At 41.7% G+C, this 20,758-nt stretch overlaps 1 protein-coding gene across 3 annotated transcripts in view; it reads right to left on the bottom strand.

The window, feature by feature from the left end:
- The window catches only part of CLCN5 (chloride voltage-gated channel 5), a 184,392-nt gene extending 163,634 nt beyond the window's left edge, over positions 1-20,758 (bottom strand). Inside the window, exons 1-3 of one of the 3 annotated variants that reach the window (XM_049643852.1) lie at positions 20,494-20,758; positions 19,752-19,868; positions 18,182-18,337 (exon numbers count right to left, since the gene is read on the bottom strand). In XM_049643852.1, coding sequence (XP_049499809.1) covers positions 18,182-18,197 — 16 coding nt within the window. In that variant the 5' untranslated portion in view covers positions 18,198-18,337; positions 19,752-19,868; positions 20,494-20,758. The other 2 variants (XM_049643851.1, XM_049643850.1) reach the window with 2 other exon arrangements.

The raw sequence follows: 20,758 nt of genomic DNA, 5'->3' as shown, positions 1-20,758 counted from the left end.
TCAGATCTGAAAGAGGCTACTTAAAAATCATAACCTTCTCCCTCCATTATGTCCCTCAATCTTTGAGAGAACTGAGGTCCAGAAAGGTTAAGTGGCTAGCTAGATGGGTATTGGTAGCTAGAGGGCACAGCAAAGAAGTTCACAACATGTTTATGGACAGGCTAGCAAATGGATCCAGTGGAAAGGAAGAAAAGATACCAGAAGAAAAGGAGGGTAATTGGATAAGGAGTACCTGGAATAGACAGGAAGAGAGGAGAATGAAGACAGAAGCAAACAAAAATAATACAACTTTCCCTCTGAAGCTGGATAATGTGTTTCCTTTTCCATTTGGGTTGTTAGATAACAAGGTTAGGGGAGTCACTCAGAGTACCTGGATTTCGCCAGAACTCCACTCTTGGCACCTTTCCCCTCTCACACTATACACATACCCTAGGCTCCATTTACCATCTATACATGAAAGATTCCCAAATCTCTATTTAAGCCCAAACCCTCTCCTAAGCCACAGGCCCACAGGAGATGAATCTCTACTTGAATATCTATAGCCATCCATGCTGAAATCCCCCTGTCCACAATTCTACTCCTGCTCCAGTGCTCTCTGTCTCAGTAAAAGGCCTCGCATGATGATTTTAGGCATATTATTAAACATCATCTCTCATTACATCTTTGTAAGCAAGATGAAAAAAAAGCATTTGTCGGATGACAGTAAAGGTAGAGTCACAGCTGCTAGAACAGCCTTACCTGGTAAGTGTCCATTAATGAATGGTAAGCTGCTAAGTCTTCAATTAGCCTCATTTAGTTCTATGCCAAGTGTACCAGACACCTATAGGTAATCCTGAATAATGCCTACCTCCTTGTGTTCATGTCCTTATATAATCCCTGTGCCTTGAGTGTGGGAGGGACCTGTAACTAGCTTCTAGCCAACAGAATACAGCTAAGGTAATGAGAGGTCACTCCCATGATTAGGGTGTGTGTGTGTGTGTGTGTGTGTGTGTGTGTGTGTGTGTACATACATACTGTGTACATACATACAGTAGTTCCCTCTCCCTTATCTATGGGGGATATGTTTCAAGACCCCCAGTGGATGCCTGAAATCGTGGATAGCACCAAACCCTATATATACTATGTTTTTTCCTATACATACAAACCTATGATAAAGTTTAATGTATAAATAGGCACCACAAAAGATTAACAACAACAACAATAAAAGACAACAATTAAAACAATATACAATAAAATTTATGGGAATGTGGTCTCTCTCTCTCTCAAAATATTGTACTGTACTCACCCTTTTCTTCTTGTAATGATGGGAAATGATAAAATGCCTACATGAGGAGATGAAGTGATGTGAATGAATTTTGACAATATGTCAGAAAGAAGGCATCTGCTTCCAAACCAAGTTGATCTGGGAAAACTGAAACCACGGTTAAGGGGGCACTACTGTATAGGGGATTCCTTCTTGCTAGCATGACACAGACTTTATCCCTTGTTTGCCTGAAAGCAAGCTGCTGTGAAGTACCTCTGAAGAGGACCATGTGGCAGGGAGCTACAGGTGGCCTCTAGGAGCTGAGGGCCCCAAACCTCCAACCACAAAGAACTAAATTCTGCCCAAGAGCTACATAAACTTGGAAAGAGACGCAAGCCTCAGATGAGATTGTGGTCTCAGCCAACATCTTGACAGCAACCTGAGAGACTGAGCAAAGGATCCAGATAAGCCACAACAGGCTCATAAGCCATGGAAACTGTGAGACAGTAAGTGGGTAGTATTGTTTTCAGCCACTACAGTTGTGGTCATTTATTATGCAGCAATAGAAAACTAATAGACCAAGCAATATTTTGTTACTTAGATCAAAATATTTATGAAGTAAATATGATAATGCTAAACCTAACAAGAGGAAAAAGAAATATAAATTAACTATGTTAATGTTCAAAAAGAGTAAAAGCCAAGACAGAAAAGTTTTAACAAGAAGGAGAAGACGATGACAGACAGACACACACACACAAGCGCACGCGCGTGCGTGCATGCACACACATACTTGGAGAATGAAGTAGGCTTTGGGCTCATTATGAGCTTATAGTAAGATGTAGTTACCAAAAACCCAATGCTATTTGAGACCGTATGAACAAAGTATAATGTACAAAAGTAAAATGGTCTTATTGTGCCATATGAACTGGTCAAATCAAATTAATAAATATTTCCTGCATGCCTCCAAGGCATTAGGAAGAACAGAGGGATGTATATGTTCCTGTCCCTTGAGTATTTTTTATGGTGTCTGGGGAGCTAAGATAAACATTAAAAAGTTAAATCATAATAATTTAAAAAGCAGTTTAAGACAACTATAGAAAAGATGTTATAGAGTGGGCATTAGAATTCATCTGGCAATTAAAGGTGTTAACAGAAGCAGAAGACAACACATCATTTACCAATATTATCATTATTGTGTTGCCAATATAATATAAAACTGAGTGTACTCAACACTGGGATTCAATTTCACATTACTGAGCACAAGCGTTGAAATTTCGAAAATGTGGAGGTAAAAAAAAAATTCCAGCTCTGCTATTTTGGAGGCTTTTTAGTGACAAATAACATTACATTTTACAAATAAGTACATGTGGGCAAACAAAGATCAAATAATTTGTTCATGACTATAAGTCAGTAAGTCAATTGTACTCAGAAACAGGTTTTCTTTTTTTTAATTTTGTCTGACAAAGAGAGAAAGCACACACACAAGCAGGGGAGGAGCAGAGACAGAGAGACACACAGAATCCAAAGCAGGCTCCAGCCTCTGAGCTGTCAGCACAGAGCTGGACCAGGGCTTGAACTCACGAACCGTAAGATCATGACCTGCACCAAAGTCAGACGCTTAACCAACTGAGCCACCCAGGCACCCCAAAGCAGATTTTCTCTGAAGTCTGGAAGGCTAATGAAAACTCACATAACCTTTCTAGGTTATGATGGCTGCTTTTGGCTACATGATGTTTTCACTAAAAGAGTTTAAAATCCTGAGTCATCTTTTACTCTTCTCCCTCCAAAGCAGAGCAGTAGTCAAGGTTTGTCACTTCTTCCTTTGTGGTGTATCTCCCATTTATCCCTTCCTTTAAACCCCCAAGGTCAACATCTGACATCCAGACCCTCGTGAAGTTCTACCTGCATCTCTTTCAGCAATGTCCTAACTAACCTCCCGGTTTCCAGTCTCCAGTATGTCCCTCTCATCTGTCTTACATAGTTCCAACCATGGCATTCCCTGCTCCAAGCCCTTCAACTGCCCCCATGCTCATAGAAGTACGAATCTCTTAGTTTGGGGGCCACAGTTAGATTCAAGTCCTGGCTCTATCACTTCTTACCTATGTGACTTGGAACATCCTTTTTCTCATTTGTTAAATTAGGATAATATCAACTGCCTCATATGTCCTGGTCTATCTGGTTCAGCCACTGTCTATGCCTACCCCATCTGATTAGCATATGACTTCACTCTGAGAAGTGCCCTAGTTATGACAATAAATAATTCAGTCAATAAAGGGTTGTTAGAAGGATTTAATGACATGATGCATATAACAGGCCTGGCATGATCTTTTTTTCCCATTCCCTCAAATGCCCCTTATACTTTGCTGCCTGAAATCATATCTCTAACATCAACAGTTATAGAAGAACATATCTCATACTACACGGTCTACCTCAGATGCTCCCTCCTCACCTTTGTCTGACTTCTGTGGTATTCTAAACCTCTCTTATAATGTATATCTAACACTAGCTTGGGTCGTGGTAATTGGTACACATGCTTTAACTGCCTCAGAGATTAGCTGTGGGGAAGACAGTGTCTGCTTCTCTTTCCTCTTAGTTGAACATGTGACACCTAATAGTGTCGTCTACACATAAGATACTAAATGACTTAAACTTAGAAATAATCCAGAATTTTGGCCACCAAATTGCATTTCACTCACCCATCAACTGTTTATTTAAGCCTCTGCTTTCTACACAGGGCAGCCAAGCACAGGCTTTCAGCAGATACCAAGTCCAGCCCACTCTCGGCTCAGGGTCTTCTCTTTCTAGAATATCTGGTTTCTTCTCCCAGTTCCTCCCTCATTTATGCCAACTCCAAGCTAGGGCCATTTCTAACAGCTTCTCTGATCATCAGCAAATCTTCCTGTCTGCTTCTCTAAGCATAACTTCCAGGTCCAGGTTCAGGTTCAACCTCAAACCACACTCTAGGCAGCACCTCGGGCTCTATGTTTCCACAAGCAGGAAATATCGCAAAAATTAAACTCTTTGAGTCCCTTTTTCTACGCCAATCTACAACCTGAAATTACTGAGCCTTTCTCCTTTCTCACAGTTGTTCCCATCATTCCAGTCTCTGCCACCTGCCCAATTATACATCGTATGTGTACAGTTATACATCCAAGAGTAAAACTTACCTTGCTTCTTAATCCACTGGCCACAATTCCAAATATTAGCAAACCAGGGCCAGTTGAGAGGCTAGGGACTCTGGTCTCTACACACACAGCTGAGTAAAAGAGTTATTCACTATAGCAAATCCAGAGGACATTCATTTGAACATTCCTTTTACTTCTCATATCACAGGCAAAAGTGGTCTTTTTGGTGGGGGAGTGAGCTAAAATGAGCTTAAAGCATTTGAGGGTTTAATCAAGACTTTCTTATGTAAATGGAAGGCAACCTATATCTTCTTCATTTCAAACATAAGACTATATCTGTATTCCTTGTCAGGACCTTGAGCAAAAAGCTCAAGGAACTGTAGCCCAGCATTCCCTTATACAATATTTAAACAAGTTGGACAAGAACAACAACTATTTATCCAGACACGAAGACACTTAACTGCTTAATTGTGGCCTAGAATACAATTACTCTGCAACTTAGGTATTAAAATACCTACTACATATCAAAACTAATGACACAATTAAAATTGCTTCATCAAAAAAAAGAACAAAGGAAAAAAATGAATAAAATCATGAGTTTTTTCACCTAATTTTCTCACTTACTTTCTTAGCATTAAGCTTTTTTTTAATGTTTATTTATTTTTGAGAGGGCAAGCAAGCGAGCAGGGGAGGGGCAGAGAGAGAGGGGAAACAGAGGATCTGATGCGGGCTCTGCGCTGACAGCACCAAGCCCATGTGGGGCTCGAACTCATGAACTGTAAGATCATGACCTGAGCTGAAGTCAGTTGCTTAACCTACTGAGTGACCCAGGCACCCCTTAGCATTAAGCTTTAACAAAACCACAGCCCCCCTAAGCCCCCTGGCCATGATGATTCCCTGGAAGCTTTCAGAGGCCCTTGATTTTCCCAGACTCTGCCTCCTATACTTCAGACCTGACCTCTCACCTCAGCCATTATTATACCTTTTATTTCTTAGAATAGCATCAAGAAAAGAATCAAGTGAGGTACAGGTTTTATTCAAATTTTATTACCTAAAGGCATTATAGCTTGTTGTAAACAAGTCAAGCAATATAGAAAGGTATCGGGTGAAAATGAAAACCCCTACCCCTGCCAACCCCTAAACTCTAAGGTAACAACTGCTGTTTCTCATCTATCATTCCAGAAAATGTCTATGCATGTGTATATACAAACTCATATCCATCTACCCTTTACCTCCCCCCTTCTTTCAGTTGTACGGATGGGATCATACAATACCATGCTGTACCTTTTTTTTCCATTTAAAATGTATCTTGGACACCACTCCCTATCATTATCTATAGATCTACCTCATTCTTTTTCATAAAATGCACAGCATTCCATTGGGTGCATACATACACCATTATTAATATAACCAGCCTCTCATGACGGACGTCAAGACTGTCAGTAGTGAAAATGGAGCAACAATGAAATGACTAACATCCTCGTAAAAAGTGACTTTTGTGCACTTCCTTCTTAGACTAGATTCACTGAGACAAAAGGTATACACATCTTACATTTTCATAAGAACTTCCAAACTGCCCTCCAAGTGGGCTCTAATACTTCCTCTGACTCTGCACAGAAAGGGGCTTTAAAAAAAATTTTTTTAATGCTTATTTATTTTTGAGAGACAGAGCATGAGCAGGGGAGGGGCAGAGAGAGAGAGGGAGACACACAATCCGAAGCAAGCTCCAGGCTCTGAGCTGTCAGCACAGAGCCTGACGCAGGGCTCAAACCCATGAACCATGAGATCATGACCTGAGCCAAAGTCAGAAGGGGGCTTTTAAACCAATCACCTCATCTGAAGTTTCTGTAGCTCAAATAAGGAACTAGATATTTTAACACAAAAATAGCAAAGCCCTAATGATTTTGTTACATTTTTTATTTTAACATACTCTGGAAAGCCAAATGTCACAGTTGGTGGCAGCCTCACCTTGCTGTGATTAACCTTGCCCTTGTCCAAATGCAAATTCAGAGGGTGCCATTCCACAGAATTAATCCAGCTCCTAAATAATGCATTCCTTAGGTTCGGAGATTTACTGAGTGAATTTTAGCACAGAAGAGAAACATACACTGCTCCTGGTAATTTATCTCTAACATATAATGGTGTCACATAAGGTGGTTTTCACTCACCCATAATTAAAGTCACTGGCAATGCAGGCACACTTTGAATATGTACACCTCAGTATATCAGCATATTCATGGTATGGGATGATCTGATTGAAAGATTTTGCTACTTTAACAGAGAATCAGGTTTTTTCCAATGATAGTGAACATCTGCAAGCATCACTGCACAGAATCTAGTGGACCACATCTAGAATAACACTTGTTTAACATTGTGTATGTTGCAAAGCACCTTAGCATATTTTACCCCATTTAATCTTCATGACAATCCTGGTAGGAAGGCAAGGCAATTATTACTCATTAAACAAAGATTCCATGAGCACATAGTATGTTCTGCGTACTCTCTGTCAGGTAGCTGGGATGCAAAGATGAATGAGGCCCTCCCCTCATTCACTGTTGCCCTGCCCCATGCAATCTATCCCTGAAGCCCTAACACTGCACTTAGGATACTGAGTAACACGGCCTATAAACCCTGTGTTACCAGAGCCTTGCCCACCCTTCCAGTTCATCCCAATCCCCTGTATATCTCATTCACAATTGTCCAGCCACAATGGACCACCACACTGGGGAAGAATCCAGGTTCTTGCCACCTCAGGGATTTCCACTTCATTTCCTCTGCCTGGTATGCCCTTCCACCAGCTCTTCACCTAGATAGCTCCTATCCATCTTTTGGCCTCTACTGAACTTGTCACTTCATTCCAGACCCCTTCTCCCAATAAATTGTCTCACTTATTCTTTTTTTTAGAACTTTACTTCATATCATAATACTTCATACTGAAATGTTTGTGCATATGTTTGAATACCAGCTTCCCCACATGACTGCAAGGCTTAGGAGGGCAAGAATCATGGCTTTTGTGTTCACTGCTCTAACCCCAGCACCTACCCAATGCAGTGCCTGGCACACAGCAGACATGAAAACAAACGTACTGAACAAATACAGCCAATGCCCTCAAGACGTATACGAGAGAGTGGGGAAACACGCAAAGAAGGGAAAGGCTAATTTTACCAGAGGATGGGCAAGGTTTCAGGAAAGACTACAGAGAATAGAGGACCCTTAGCTGATGGCGGAAAGTAGACATTTGCTAGGAATACGATCTAGGCCATCAGGAGGGGACTGCAAGCAGAGAAGGGCAAGGGCTGTGCAGTGCATCTTAGACTTTTGGCTTTGATATCTGGGTGGATGGTGCACAGTCATTCAATGGAGAGAATGAGGCTCTATTATTATTATTTATTACCAGGGTACAGAACCCAAGGAAAAGAAGGCCTTGGCAGAAAATTGAAAATTTGGATGGCAGTGATTCCTCTGCCCACCTGCTTCTTACCACTCTTAAGCTATATAGGAAAAACCATGACTTCAACCTGAGAATATTCAGTGTTGAGCTGTAGGTGGCCGCAGGCCAGACCAGGGCAGTGGAGGGTGGTGTGAGGACCAGAAGACTCAGCACACACAGGGCCAGGAGAGCTCTCTACATCTGAACACCTTTTTTGACCAGAAGATGTCAATAATGTAATTTAATGTATGGAACTGTCAAATCACTATATTGTACACCTAAAACTAATATAACACTGTATGTTAACTAACTAGGATTAAAATAAAAACCTAAAACAAATAACAATAATAATAATAATAATAATAATGGAATTTAGTGTGCTTATCTTTTTGTAGGGAGGTGCAGAAGAAGGAAAGAAAAAGATTCAGTGTCCTGAGTATCTCACATGCTTGGTAATACCTACTTCATTTCCACCAGATAGTCCCTTTCCTGAATTTATTTCTAACTGCTCTATGTTGCAATTTCTGGGTTGCTCTTCATGGAAGTAGTCAGGGCAGAAATCCTAAATACATATAAGAAAATGCTACCTAATGCCTGAATGGTATCGGGTTGAAAAGCATCAAAATAAGCCATTACTTAAGGGAGTTACCTCATCCTATTAACTCCTCAACAGCTTCTCTGGTTGGGCCACAGGTCTATAACAGAAAGTAGGAAAAATAAGAAGAATCTGGCATTTGCTGCCACCCATAGTGAAACTTACTAGTCCCCCCTCCCATCCTGCCACACACAGAACAGCATTACATGAAACAGGAAGCTTTGAATCATAATTCTGGTTAAAACATAACCTATAGTTTATTTCAAAAATGCCAACAGAGTGACAGGAAAAAAAAAAACACTTTGGAAGCCTCAGTGAAAAAACAATTCTTTGGGAGGAAAAAAACCCTAAACTTTTCAAAGTAGCAATAATGCATAGTAGGGAAAGACTAACGTTTAGCAGAAAATTATAAAACAGCCAAGCCTAGGGGAGGCAGTATAACTGCAGTAGGGCTAAAGAGGCAGACAGACTGGCAGAGAGAGCACACTAGGCAGCACTGATTATCAGTAGCCTGGGGCATCGTCCTGGCTCAAGGCACCATATGACAGCTGTGATACTCACAGTTTCCCTGGGCCTCAGTTTCCTCCTTTGTAAGATGAAATGTTTGAAATGGATCACCTTGAAAGATCCTTTCCTGTTTAAAAACATCCCTTTAAGGGGTGCCTGAGTAGCGCTGTCAGTTAAGCGTCCGACTGTTGGTTTCAGCTCAGGTCATGATCTCACGGTTTGTGAGTTCGAGCCCTGCATCGGGCTCTGTACTGATAGTGAGGAGTCTGCTTGGGATTCTCTCTCTCCTTCTCTCTCCCATTCCCCTGCTCACTGTCTCTGTCTCAAAATAAATAAACTTAAAAAAAACTTTTTTTAAATCCCTTTAAGAATATATCGATTTTTTTTTCTGCTGCGATTATAATACAGTCAGAACAGCTACAACAGGTGAACATTTTGGTGATTCTCATTCTCATCTACAATCATGTGAGGCAAGTATTGTCATATACTTTTGCATATTTTTTTTTAAAAAAATTTTTTTTTCAACGTTTTTTATTTATTTTTTGGGACAGAGAGAGACAGAGCATGAATGGGGGAGGGGCAGAGAGAGAGGGAGACACAGAATCGGAAACAGGCTCCAGGCTCCGAGCCATCAGCCCAGAGCCTGACGCGGGGCTCGAACTCACGGACCGCGAGATCGTGACCTGGCTGAAGTCGGACGCTCAACCGACTGCGCCACCCAGGCGCCCCAACTTTTGCATATTTTAATAGCAAAGGTCAACATTTGTGAGTGCTTAACCTGTGCCAGGCAGTGTTCAAAGGCTATATATGTATTAACTCATTTCATCTTCCCAATAATCCCATGAGTAGGTACAATTATTATTAACCCATTTTGCCGATGAAGAGAGTGAGGCACAGTATATAAAATAACTTGCCTACAGGTAGCAGTGACAGCGAATACACAAACCCAGGGAGTCTGTCTCCAGAGACCGCACTTGACCCCTGATGAGACAATTGAGGCTTTCAGAGTTTAGGTACTTTGGCCACCACCTGGCAGGGCCAGGTTCAGATTCAGGTGTATCAGATTCCACGGTCCATGCTCCTTCCACAACTGTATGCTTGAGAAGGAATGGCTGGCTCTTAGAGAAACAGAAATCTTCTCAAAGATCACGTTTGTTTACCTCCTATTCATCCCCACCTCTTCTGCCCCGCTGAGGAGTTGTAGAGGCAATAGTGAAAAGAGATGAAGAATTATTTTCTTGTACCTACCATAGTTGAGACACTATGCCAGATAAAGAAAAAAAAGGGGAGGGTGGGTGCTCTGCTTCCTTACTCCTGCTCTAACAACATGATTTTTGTTTAAGAGCCGTGCAGATACTAATGTTTTGGTCAACAGGCAGGAGCAGATGGCTCTTCCTAGATGATGGTGGTCCAACTATCAAGCCACACAGCTATCCAGATTTCACACCGAAACTCTGTCTCCAACTCACTAACTGTTTTGTGATGCTCCCCTGGCCCCAATGTGTTAGCTAAATCACCAGAGTGTTTACAGATACACTGTGATGTGCTAAGAAAAAAAAATCTGTAAGGTTGAAATGTACTTCCTTTAAATCTGAGTTTCTCGTTGCAACTAAGTTTTATTACAGTTTTCCTGTCTTATTTTCATGCTTATACTGGCATTTTTGCCACCTCACCTCATTATGTAACCTCCACATGAGAGTAAGTGTAATTTCCCAATTTTTGCATAATCTCTCTGCCTGTCCCCACTCTCACTCCCAAAAGAGTTTCTGGAGTCAATAAGGAGAGATGGCCAAAAATTACAAGAGGACTTGAGGAAGTATTAATAGCAAAAAAAAAAGAAAGAAAGAAAGAAAGAAAGAAAGAAAGAAAGAGAAAAGAAAAACTGCTCTGACCAAACCCTTGGGGTCTTGGTTTCTTTTTTTTTTTAATGTGGAGGAGGGGCAAGGGGTACAAAGTGACTGAAGCAGTTGTCCAGAAGCCCACACAATTCACTCCTTGTTGGTGGCACTATCATTGTGTATCTCATTTTCAAATAACTCATTTTTATTACAAAAGTAATACATATTCATCGTATAAAATTTGGAAAATAAAAGAATGAAAAGGGGAAAAAACAGAAAAGCATCCTACTGTCTGGAGATAGCCACTTTAACAACTTTGGTTCCTTTCCAGGGGCACCTGTGTGGCTCAATCAGTTAAGCGTCTGACTCAGGTCATGACCTCATGGTTCCTGAGTCTGACCCCTAAGTCAGGCTCTGTGCTGACAGCTCAAAACCTGGAACCTGGAGCCTGCTTCGGATTCTGTGTTTCCCTCTTTCTCTGCCCCTCCCCCGTTCATATATTCTCTCTCTCTCTCTCTCTCTCTCTCTCTCAAAAACAACTTTGGTTCCTTTCCTTCCATTCCATATTTATCATCACATCCACAGGTATATATGTAACATGTAAACACAGAGACACAAAGAATTGCACACTTAAATTACAAAGATGGAAATGGCATCATCCCATATACTCTCCCACTGTATCATAATGATTTTCCTCAGCATTGGTCTTCATATTTAATGGCCCCATATTTTACTATATGGACCTTCCATAATTTACTTACATTCCCCTACTATAGAAACTGTGTCTTCAGTTTTTCACTATTATAAACACAATAGCATATAAAAGCTATGCACATATATTGGATATTTCCTTCAGAAGTTACACTTTTCAAAAATTAGTGAGGAATCCATGGTATTTACAGAGAAATTGGAAGATACAAGTAAGCAAAAACAAAGTCAATTCTAATTTCTTTTTTTAAATACTTTTGTGCACATCCCCTCAGGTTTTTCTTATTATACATACATGGACACAAACACATATATTAAAATGGGGTCATATTATTAATAAAAAAAATAACAGTTACTAATAATAGTTACCACGTATTGACTACTTACCACATGCCAGCCACTGTGATTTTCTCATATTTATAACCAGCTTATATGTTAGCTCAATGGTTCCCAAACTTGTCTACACACCGAAGTCACCCAGGGAGCTTCAAAAACCCTGAGGGCTGCATCCAATCCCTAAGGACTGAGGATTCTAATCGACTGGGTGAGGCCTGGCCTTGGGAGGGTTTAAGAGATCCCCAGGTGACCCTACTGGGTGTTGGGAACTATTAGGTTTGTTGCTATTTTATCCCTCTCTTACTAACATGGAAGCTGAGGAACACTCAGGTAATAACTTCCCAACATTACCCAGCTGATAAGGCTAGGATTTCGATCTAACCCTAAGCCCAGAGCCCAGACTTTTTTCTTTTCTTTTTTAACTTTTTTATGTTTCTTTATTTTTTGAGAGAGTCAGAGCTTAAGCAGGGGAGGGGCAGAGAGAGAGGAAGAGAGAAATCCTAAGCAGGCTTCCCACTGTAACTGTTAGGAGATCATGACCTGAGCCGAAACCAAAAGTCGGACACTTAACCAAATGAGCCCTTCACCCAAGGGCCCCTCCCAGACTTTTTTTCCTATTTGAGTATAGCTGACACAAAATGTTACATTAGTTTCAGGTGTACATTACAGTGATTCCACAATTCTATACATTATGCTGTGCTCAACATAAGTGTAGTTACCATCTGTCACCATGCAATGCTATTACGATACCATTGACTATATTCCCTACAATGTACCTTTCATCCCCAGATCCCAGGCTTTTAACTACCGATAATCTGGGATATGATTCCCCCTGCCCACCATTCATATAACATCATATTATGAACCTATTATTTTTTTTTAACATTTATACATTTTTGAGAGACAGAGTGTGAGCACAGGAGGGGCAGAGAGAGACACACACACACACAGAATCGGAAGCAGGCTCCAGGCTCTGAGCTGTTAGCACAGAGCCTGATGCGAGCTTCAAATTCACAGACTACAAGATTATAACCCGAGCTGAAGTCAGACGCTTAACAAACTGAGCCACCCAGGCACCCCTGAACCTATTTCTATGTAGAACTCGGCACTAATCATTTTTAGGAATGATTATACATTTATAGGAATGATACATTTATAATCATTTGTAGGAGTGATATACTATTCCACTGTATTACTACATCAGAATGCAAGTGTTACCAATTTTTCCCACTATAGAAAATGCTGCCATGAATACCCTTATTGACACACTTTTGTGTACGTCCTTAATTACTTCCTTGGGATAAATTCAAAAAAAACAATGCTGGGTCAAAAGGTAAACGTGTTTTTTAAAGCTTTTGATAATGCCAAACGGACATTCCCACCAGAAGTGCAAGAGAATGCCTGCTTCCTCATGTCCTTACCAACACTGAGTTTTGTCATTCCTTTTATTTATTTATTTATTTATTTATTTATTTATTTATTTATATTTCTTTTAATGTTTATTTTTGAGAGAGAGAGAGACAGAGCATGAGCAGGGGAGGGACAGAAAAGGGAGACAAAGAATCTGAAGCAGGCTCCAGGCTCCAGCTATCAGCACAGAGCCTGACGCGGGACTCAAACCCATGAACCATGAGATCATGACCTAAGCTGAAGTTGGAGGCTTAACCAACTAAGCCACCCAGGCGCCCCTGTGATTCCTTTTTAATCTTTGTAAATTATATTGGAGAAAATGGTATGCCATCTTAAATCTCCTTTCTTTGACTACCACTGAGATAGAACATTTTTTCACATTTATTGGCCATTTAGATTTCTTCTTTTACGAATTTTCCTACTCCCAACCTTGGCACATTTTTCTAGTCAGATACTTGTATTTTTCTTATTGCTCTGAATAATGAGTCTTGTTGCAACTGCTTCCAGTTTTGTCATTAACTTCACGGGTTTTGCAGGATTTTAAATTTGCATATAGTTGATTATATTAATATTTTATTTATTACTTTACCTTTGATATTATGCATACAAATACCTTCCCTACCCCAACACTATATACTCTCCTATCATCTCTCTTTTTCAAAGTTTTCATTCTTTAATGTAGCAGTGTACATGTAATCCAAAAAGGATTACACATCAGAACTGCTTACAGAGTTTTGTTTTTTTGTTTTTTGTTTTTTTTTTTTTAATGTGCAGGTCCTAAGACTGAATTCCAATTTGGGGAGTCTGAGACCTGAGTAGGAATAGTTTTTAAAGCACCCTGGACAACTCTGATGCACCCTCTCCTTTATTAAGAAACAGTAGTTTAATCTTCTAAATTTATATTGGTGTCATTTTTTTCCAAATTACTTCAGCACATTTGTTAAATAAATGATTTTATGAATTTGAAATGCTACCTTTATCCTAGTTGGCAAGCTCCATGAGAGTAGAGACCATACCTATTTTTACTAACCATTGCACCTCTAGGGCTCAACACTGTGCCTGGTGCAAAACTGGTACCTAATAAATGATAATTGGGGAGCGCCTGGGTGGCTCAGTCAGTTAAGCATCCGACTTTGGCTCAGGTCATAATCTTATGGTTCTTGGGTTCCAGCCCCACATTGGGCTCTGTGCTGACAGCTCAGAGCCTGGAACCTGCTTCGGGTTCTGTCTCCCTTTCTCTCTGTTCCTCCCCTGCTCATGCTCACTTGCTCTCTCTCTCGCTCAAAAATAAACATTAAAAAATTTTTAATGATAATTGAATAAATAATACCTGACAATATGTGTCCAACCTCATCCAACCCCAAACTGACTAGTTCTCTTGTCAATAACTTCTTGACAATTAGATCAATAAATCTGATGGTATTAATGATGACCCTGAGTTATCAAAAATACTAAATTATGCCCAGGAGGCTATGTTTAAAGCGGCCAGGAAATATGTTACAGGGCTTCATCAAATGAAGTCAAAATAATAATGTTGGCCATGTTTGAGGGGTATGGGAGTTCTGATAAAACTCTCTGTGGAGGAACTAGATACCACTGACCCAAGAGACTAAGGAGGATTGGCTTCTTCTAGCTCTTAGAGTTCCTTAACTACCTCCAGAAACTGACTCCAAGCTTCCTTGAGCTGAGGATAGACCCACCCATTCCCTCCTCTGAGCCCACGGAAAAACTGGAATAGGGAACCAGGACACCTGGGTTTTAGTCCTGTCACCACCATCAACCTGTTTGAGCATGGGCATGTCACTTCACTTCTAGGGGTTGGGCTAGATGTTTTCTAAGGATCTCTTCAGATCTAAGCCTCTACCTAAAGACTCAAACAGACTACCACAGGGTAGGGCTTCCAAGGACAACCTGAAATTCCCTCAACAGAACAGGGTCCCAGGGTCACCCCAGGATATAGCAAAGTAATAGTGACAACAATAATGGTGGTTGTATAAGTAGTAGCAGTAGTAACAGTAGTAACAACAGCAGCTACTGATAAATTTTAATGAGCATGTATTATATGCTGGGCAATATTCTAAATGTCTTACTAATAATAAAGGCACACATTTACATGGCACGTACTATGTCCTAAGTGCTTTGTATATATTAATCTTCAAAATGACCCTTTAAGGTGAGTTCTATTATTATCCTCATTTTACAGAGGAGGAAACTGAGACACAGAGAGGGTAAGGGACTTGCCCCAGGTCTCACAGCTACCAAGTGATGGACCCATCAGAGTTGAACCCAAATCTGTATTTTTAACTATTCTACCATAGTGCCAGCCAAACTATCATTGTCACTATTGCTTGTCACTTTAGATGTTGCACATAAAAAAAAATAAGTTGCAATTACTTATATGGAATACTCCCCTATTCACTAATGCTAAGAAAATTTGGTTTTACTCCAATGTCATTTTAAGCAGATCCGATTTTAGGGCCTGAGAGAACAAAATATATGATTAAGAAAATACGACAGGGGCAAAAAATATATTTGACAGGGATACCTAGGTGGCTCAGTCCGTTAAGTGTCTGACTCTTGATTTGGTCCCAGTTATGATCTCACAGTACATGTGATTGAGCCCTGCATCGAGCTCCATTTGCTGAGAGCACAGAACCTGCTTGGGGCTCTCTCTCTCCCTCTCTCTCTGCCCCTCCTGGCTCACACATTCTCACTCTATCATTCTCTCTCAAAATAAATAAACTTTAAAAAAGAAGAAACTATGACATTTTATTAAGAATTGGTATTCACTAGAACGTTTTTATTAGAAAATAAATAAATCATTAACTACTAATGGCGTTTCCACTAAAGAGAAAAAACACAAGCTCTTTATGCATCATTAGGAACAAAACTTTAGATCCCCACCTTCACAAACTTCCAGCACCACCTTTTAATCATGAACCTAACAGCCCATAGGTGTCTCAAGCAAAAGAAGCCAAACCAAAGTCAGTACACTAACTCCCCACCATCCATCCCCATATGCTCTTCTCACATCTTCCCGAGGCTAGGTCCCCAATCTCGGGGACTGGCACCACCCGCCACAAGCACCCAAACTGGGTGTCAACCCGGGCCCTGTTCCCCCCACATCTGGTCACAGAACATTTGTAGAATTCACCCTGTGCTCTCTATCCTTGCTGCCCCGCTTCTGCTCAGACTCCCAACTCCTTCCCTCAAGTGCTCTACCAGAAACCTCCCAACCAGCTCCCAACCAGCTCTTGGCTTTCTTTCTCTCCAGCTCCAACTCCACCTCAACACTGCGGCCAAAGTAATTTTTCTGAAACAAAATCTGATTATGTTACTTCCCTGTTTAGAATCTTTGTCTCCCAGATAAAGTGTAAAATCCTTCCTAGAACATACAAGGTCCTTTATTATCTGGCCTCCAACTACCTTCCCAGCTTCATCCGAGGTCGTGGCCCACACATCTCACACGAGGCAAACAGAGCAACTTGGAAGTTCCCAAACAGTGCTTCTCTGTCTGCCCAGAATGCAATTCTCTCATTCGCCCATCTGGCAAACTCCCACTCATTTTTTTTTTAGACCAGCTCAAAACTCAGAATTCATCATGCCTTTCTCTGGGCTTCCATCACATTTTGCACGTCTCCCTATTCTAACACTTAATTTAACCTAACACAATCATTTGTCTATATGTCTGCCTTTCCCATAAGAGAAGGAACCCTCTAGGGCTCTGTGTCTTATTCACCTCTGTATTATGTTTGTTGAATGAAAGAATACCTCGCGATTTAAACAAGAATTTCCAAACTGCTCCTGATAAACGTCCAAAGCGAGTGATACAAGCCAATTCCCATTTCAACAAACATCTTCAAAGTAACAATCCTCATACATCAAAAATACATGTTGCATTTGTGTGCCTTCGTATTTGAAGCCATAACCAACAGGAGAAAGTTTTAACAGATACATTAGCAACCAACAAACCTACCTGATGAATACCTATATCTATATAACTTCTTGCATTCGACTCCAAGTGGTTCTTAACCTTTTCTGGGTCACAGACCAGTCTGGGTAGTGTTTGTCTATCATTTCTTAAACCCACACTCCTTTTTGAAAAACATAAAAATCCCCACACAGCCCCAGAAATTCTGATACTCCCCCAAGGACACGACCCTGAACCCCACCAAAAATAAAAAATAACTTTGCAGGTGGTAGGAATTCCTAGGTTCACAAGAGATGTAAATCCATCAGGTAAGACACCACCGTTGAGTTTTGCTCTTGGGTAGTTCATACTATTAAAACGGGCATTTCCTTCCATCACCAAATATAAACACTATAACATTAAATATGCTTTAAAGTCTTTACGGGGAAGAGGAAGCCAGGGAGGTGCTGACATCTGTCTCCCCCACCATTGAGAACCTTATGATAAGGAATTTGCAAGAAACAAATAAAAAACACAAATATGAAAAAAAAATCCTGTTTCCTCACACATAACCCCTACAAGCACATGTTCGAAAGAAGGGAGTTCTTTCAAAAGGCTTCTGGCATTACATTTTCTTGCTACCACCATCCCCCTACCTCTCCACCCCTACTTTAAAATAGGTGAAACTTCTAGGTAGCAGCAACTTCTTTTTAATTTTATTTTTTATTTTTTAAAGTTTACATCCAAATTAGTTAGCATATAGTGAAACAGTGATTTCAGGAGATCATTCCTTAATGCCCCTTACCCATTTAGCCCATCCGCCCTCCCACAACCCCTCCAGCAACCCTCAGTTTGTTCTCCATATTTATGAGTCTCTTCTGTTTTGTGCTCCTCCGTTTTTATATTATTTTTGTTTTGCTTCCCTTATGTTCACCTGATCTTCTTTTAAATTAATATACTTTTGTCTTTGTGGAGACAAAGGGTTAAAGAAAGGGCCGGTTGGCTGCCTGCCACCAGCTTGGGGGGTTGGGTTGGGATGGAGGAAAAACCAGTTAGAGAAATAAGTTCTGATTTCTTACCCTGCCACATGGCCATCTTCAGCTTTTCTTCTCCCACGCTGGGGTCACACACTTGGTTTCCCAAAGCCCTCCAGTTTTATAAGAAGGCTTGAATGGGATGTAGACAGACCAGCCGCTGTGTGGCCTTGTTTTCTGCAAGAAGTTCAAGCCCTCAACCTGAAAATGTGAATAGCAAAATGAATATCTAAATGAAAAAAAAATTCAAATCTTTAAGAATTACCTCCTGTCCCTCTTTGAACCTCTCCTTCAAAGACATGCAGACATGGGTAGTGCCGAGTTTTTCCCAGCAAAGTACTGCTTTAGAAAGATAGAATGGTAAGATCCAGAGTCAGTTACTATTGCCACTGAGTGCTGTCCAACTCTGCGTGAATCACTGGATCTTCAGTAAATGGGTTTCAGAATCTCAAAGGATGCGTGGTTGGATGAGATAACCATTAAATGTCTTCCCTATATTCACATTCCACAGTTTGGGGAATGAAGAACAGCATAATATCTATTGCCCTCTCCTACCACCCGCCCCAGCACCCAACTTGCCATTTAAAACTTAGTAGAAAGGAGAACAACTTTTGTAATATTTAAAGTTTTAAAATAGATCCTGTATAGGAACGGAGAAGCAAGCAAGCATAATAAAAAGTTAAGAGCAATGCCCTTTGGGTCGTGGTTCTTTCTCTCTGCTTCACTATACTTCCCCTCACTTTGCCAATGTCCTAAAAGAAGCACATATTGCTTTTATAATCAGGGGTAAGAAGAAGAAAAGAAAAAAAATAAAAATAGAATACTAATTTAAGTACTACCAATTAATTCAGCTAATTCCTAAACTTAAAAAGTCAAATTCGGTCTTAGGACAATACTATTTGCAAGGATATGAAAGGAGCTAGGAATCAGAGGGACAAAAACATAATGTCTGACTACTTCGTTTGATTCAGGGGCTTAATATATTAAACGCTGTGCTGCCCATTTAAACCAGTTCTTAATAAATTGGTCTTCCTTATTTAGCACCCAAGTCATCAGCTTTTTCTAAGCAAAAGACCTCAAGTTTTTGACTTGGTCAACATGAAAGTAGGTTGCTATTTCCATAGCTTTTACACAAGCAGCACCTCCACCTGCGAAATGAAAGCTCTAATGCATGCGTGAAGACTAATACGAACTTGAGAGTCATCATTTGGGTCTTCCTTGATGACTTTTGTTTAAGGAAAAGAGCGTAAATGTGGACACTAGCCCCAACAGCACCAATAGAGGGGGGGAACCAATGCTTTGGATAAGCAAAGGTTTGCGAAAGTCCAAGAAAACTTAGGAAGTCCCAAGTCCAAGGATGAATTCACCAGGAAAAAGCGCTCTGATGACTTGTCTAGAACCCCGGACAGTTTGTTTTGGTTTGCTCTTTTCTCTTTCTTTCTTTCTTTCTTTCTTTCTTTCTTTTTCTTTCTTCTTTCTTTCTCTCTCTCTCTCTCTTATTTCGCGTTAAGTAGTGGTCCGCGCCTCGTGGGACCAGGAGAAATTTAACATCTCTGAAGTCAAACCCGGGTAGTTGCTAATAAATGTATGAAGTTTATGTAAAGCAGATTCTTACTGGCTTTTTATGCTCCACACTTCAGGATTTCCCTCACTTACTCGGGGTAGCTTACACTGACGTTATCACACGGGCACACGAACAATTTCGCTTAGCACTCCAGGAAACTGATTTGCTCTGAAATGTTAAGAAACGTAAACGTGCATCAATGTGAAGGTAAAGCTTTCCCCTTCAGGGTGAAGGCGCTCAAGCGCAAGCCTGGAATGTCTGGAGAGAACCAGCCACCCGCGCTAAGTGGGAAAAAGGAAAACTTGCCACAACGACTTTTCTGAGAGTCTGCAGTCCACTTCGCTAAGACCCACACCAACCTGCGAGTCCAGAGCGGGAGGAAGAACAGCGGGGCCTCGAAAGAGCTTCACCAGCCAAAACCACTCTGCCCCAGTCCTGGAAAGGGGACGCCTGCAGCCAGCCTCCCCCCACCTCCCCCCCATTCAAAAGCGGGGCGGGCTTGGCGCCGCTCCGCGAGAAAACTTCGCTGGGACAGCACAAGGACCCTGGCTCAGAGAATAGGGCAGGGCTCCCGGGAAGATGCCGCCCTGCACTGGCTGGAACTAGCCAGTCTAACTCCTCCGAGTGCCAGGCGGCGGCGTCCGGGCAAGGGGAACCCCCCTCTCCGGGGGACCGAGCCATCGGGGGAGCGCTTCCCCTGTGTCGCTGCGCCCAGGGGGTGCTCCGCGGGTGGGCCGGGGGCCAGAGGCCCGCCAAGGACCTGTTGGGGAAGCGACAGCCCATCTGTCTTTACCTGTCGCCGAGGTCAGGGGCGGCGGAGCCCGTCTCGGCCGCCGGCGGGCCGAGCGCTCAGTCGGCTCTGGCGTCCAGTACACCAAGCCGAGCTAGCGCCCCACGTAGCCGGCAGAGCTTCATTCACAGCCCAGACGGGAGGAGGGGGAGCGGAGCGGGCGCGCGGCTCATGTGACAGGCGCCTCACAAGTATCGGCCAAACACAGCCAAAGTCTGCGCTTGCGCGCCCTACCCGGCCTTCTCCCGGCACCTCGGCCCTGGCGGGG

This window comes from Panthera uncia, chromosome X, assembly GCF_023721935.1.
Source record: "Panthera uncia isolate 11264 chromosome X, Puncia_PCG_1.0, whole genome shotgun sequence".
NCBI lineage: Eukaryota > Metazoa > Chordata > Mammalia > Carnivora > Felidae > Panthera > Panthera uncia.
The sequence above is the reverse complement of the archived record's forward strand: the minus strand, read 5'-3'. Positions and strand labels throughout refer to the sequence as shown.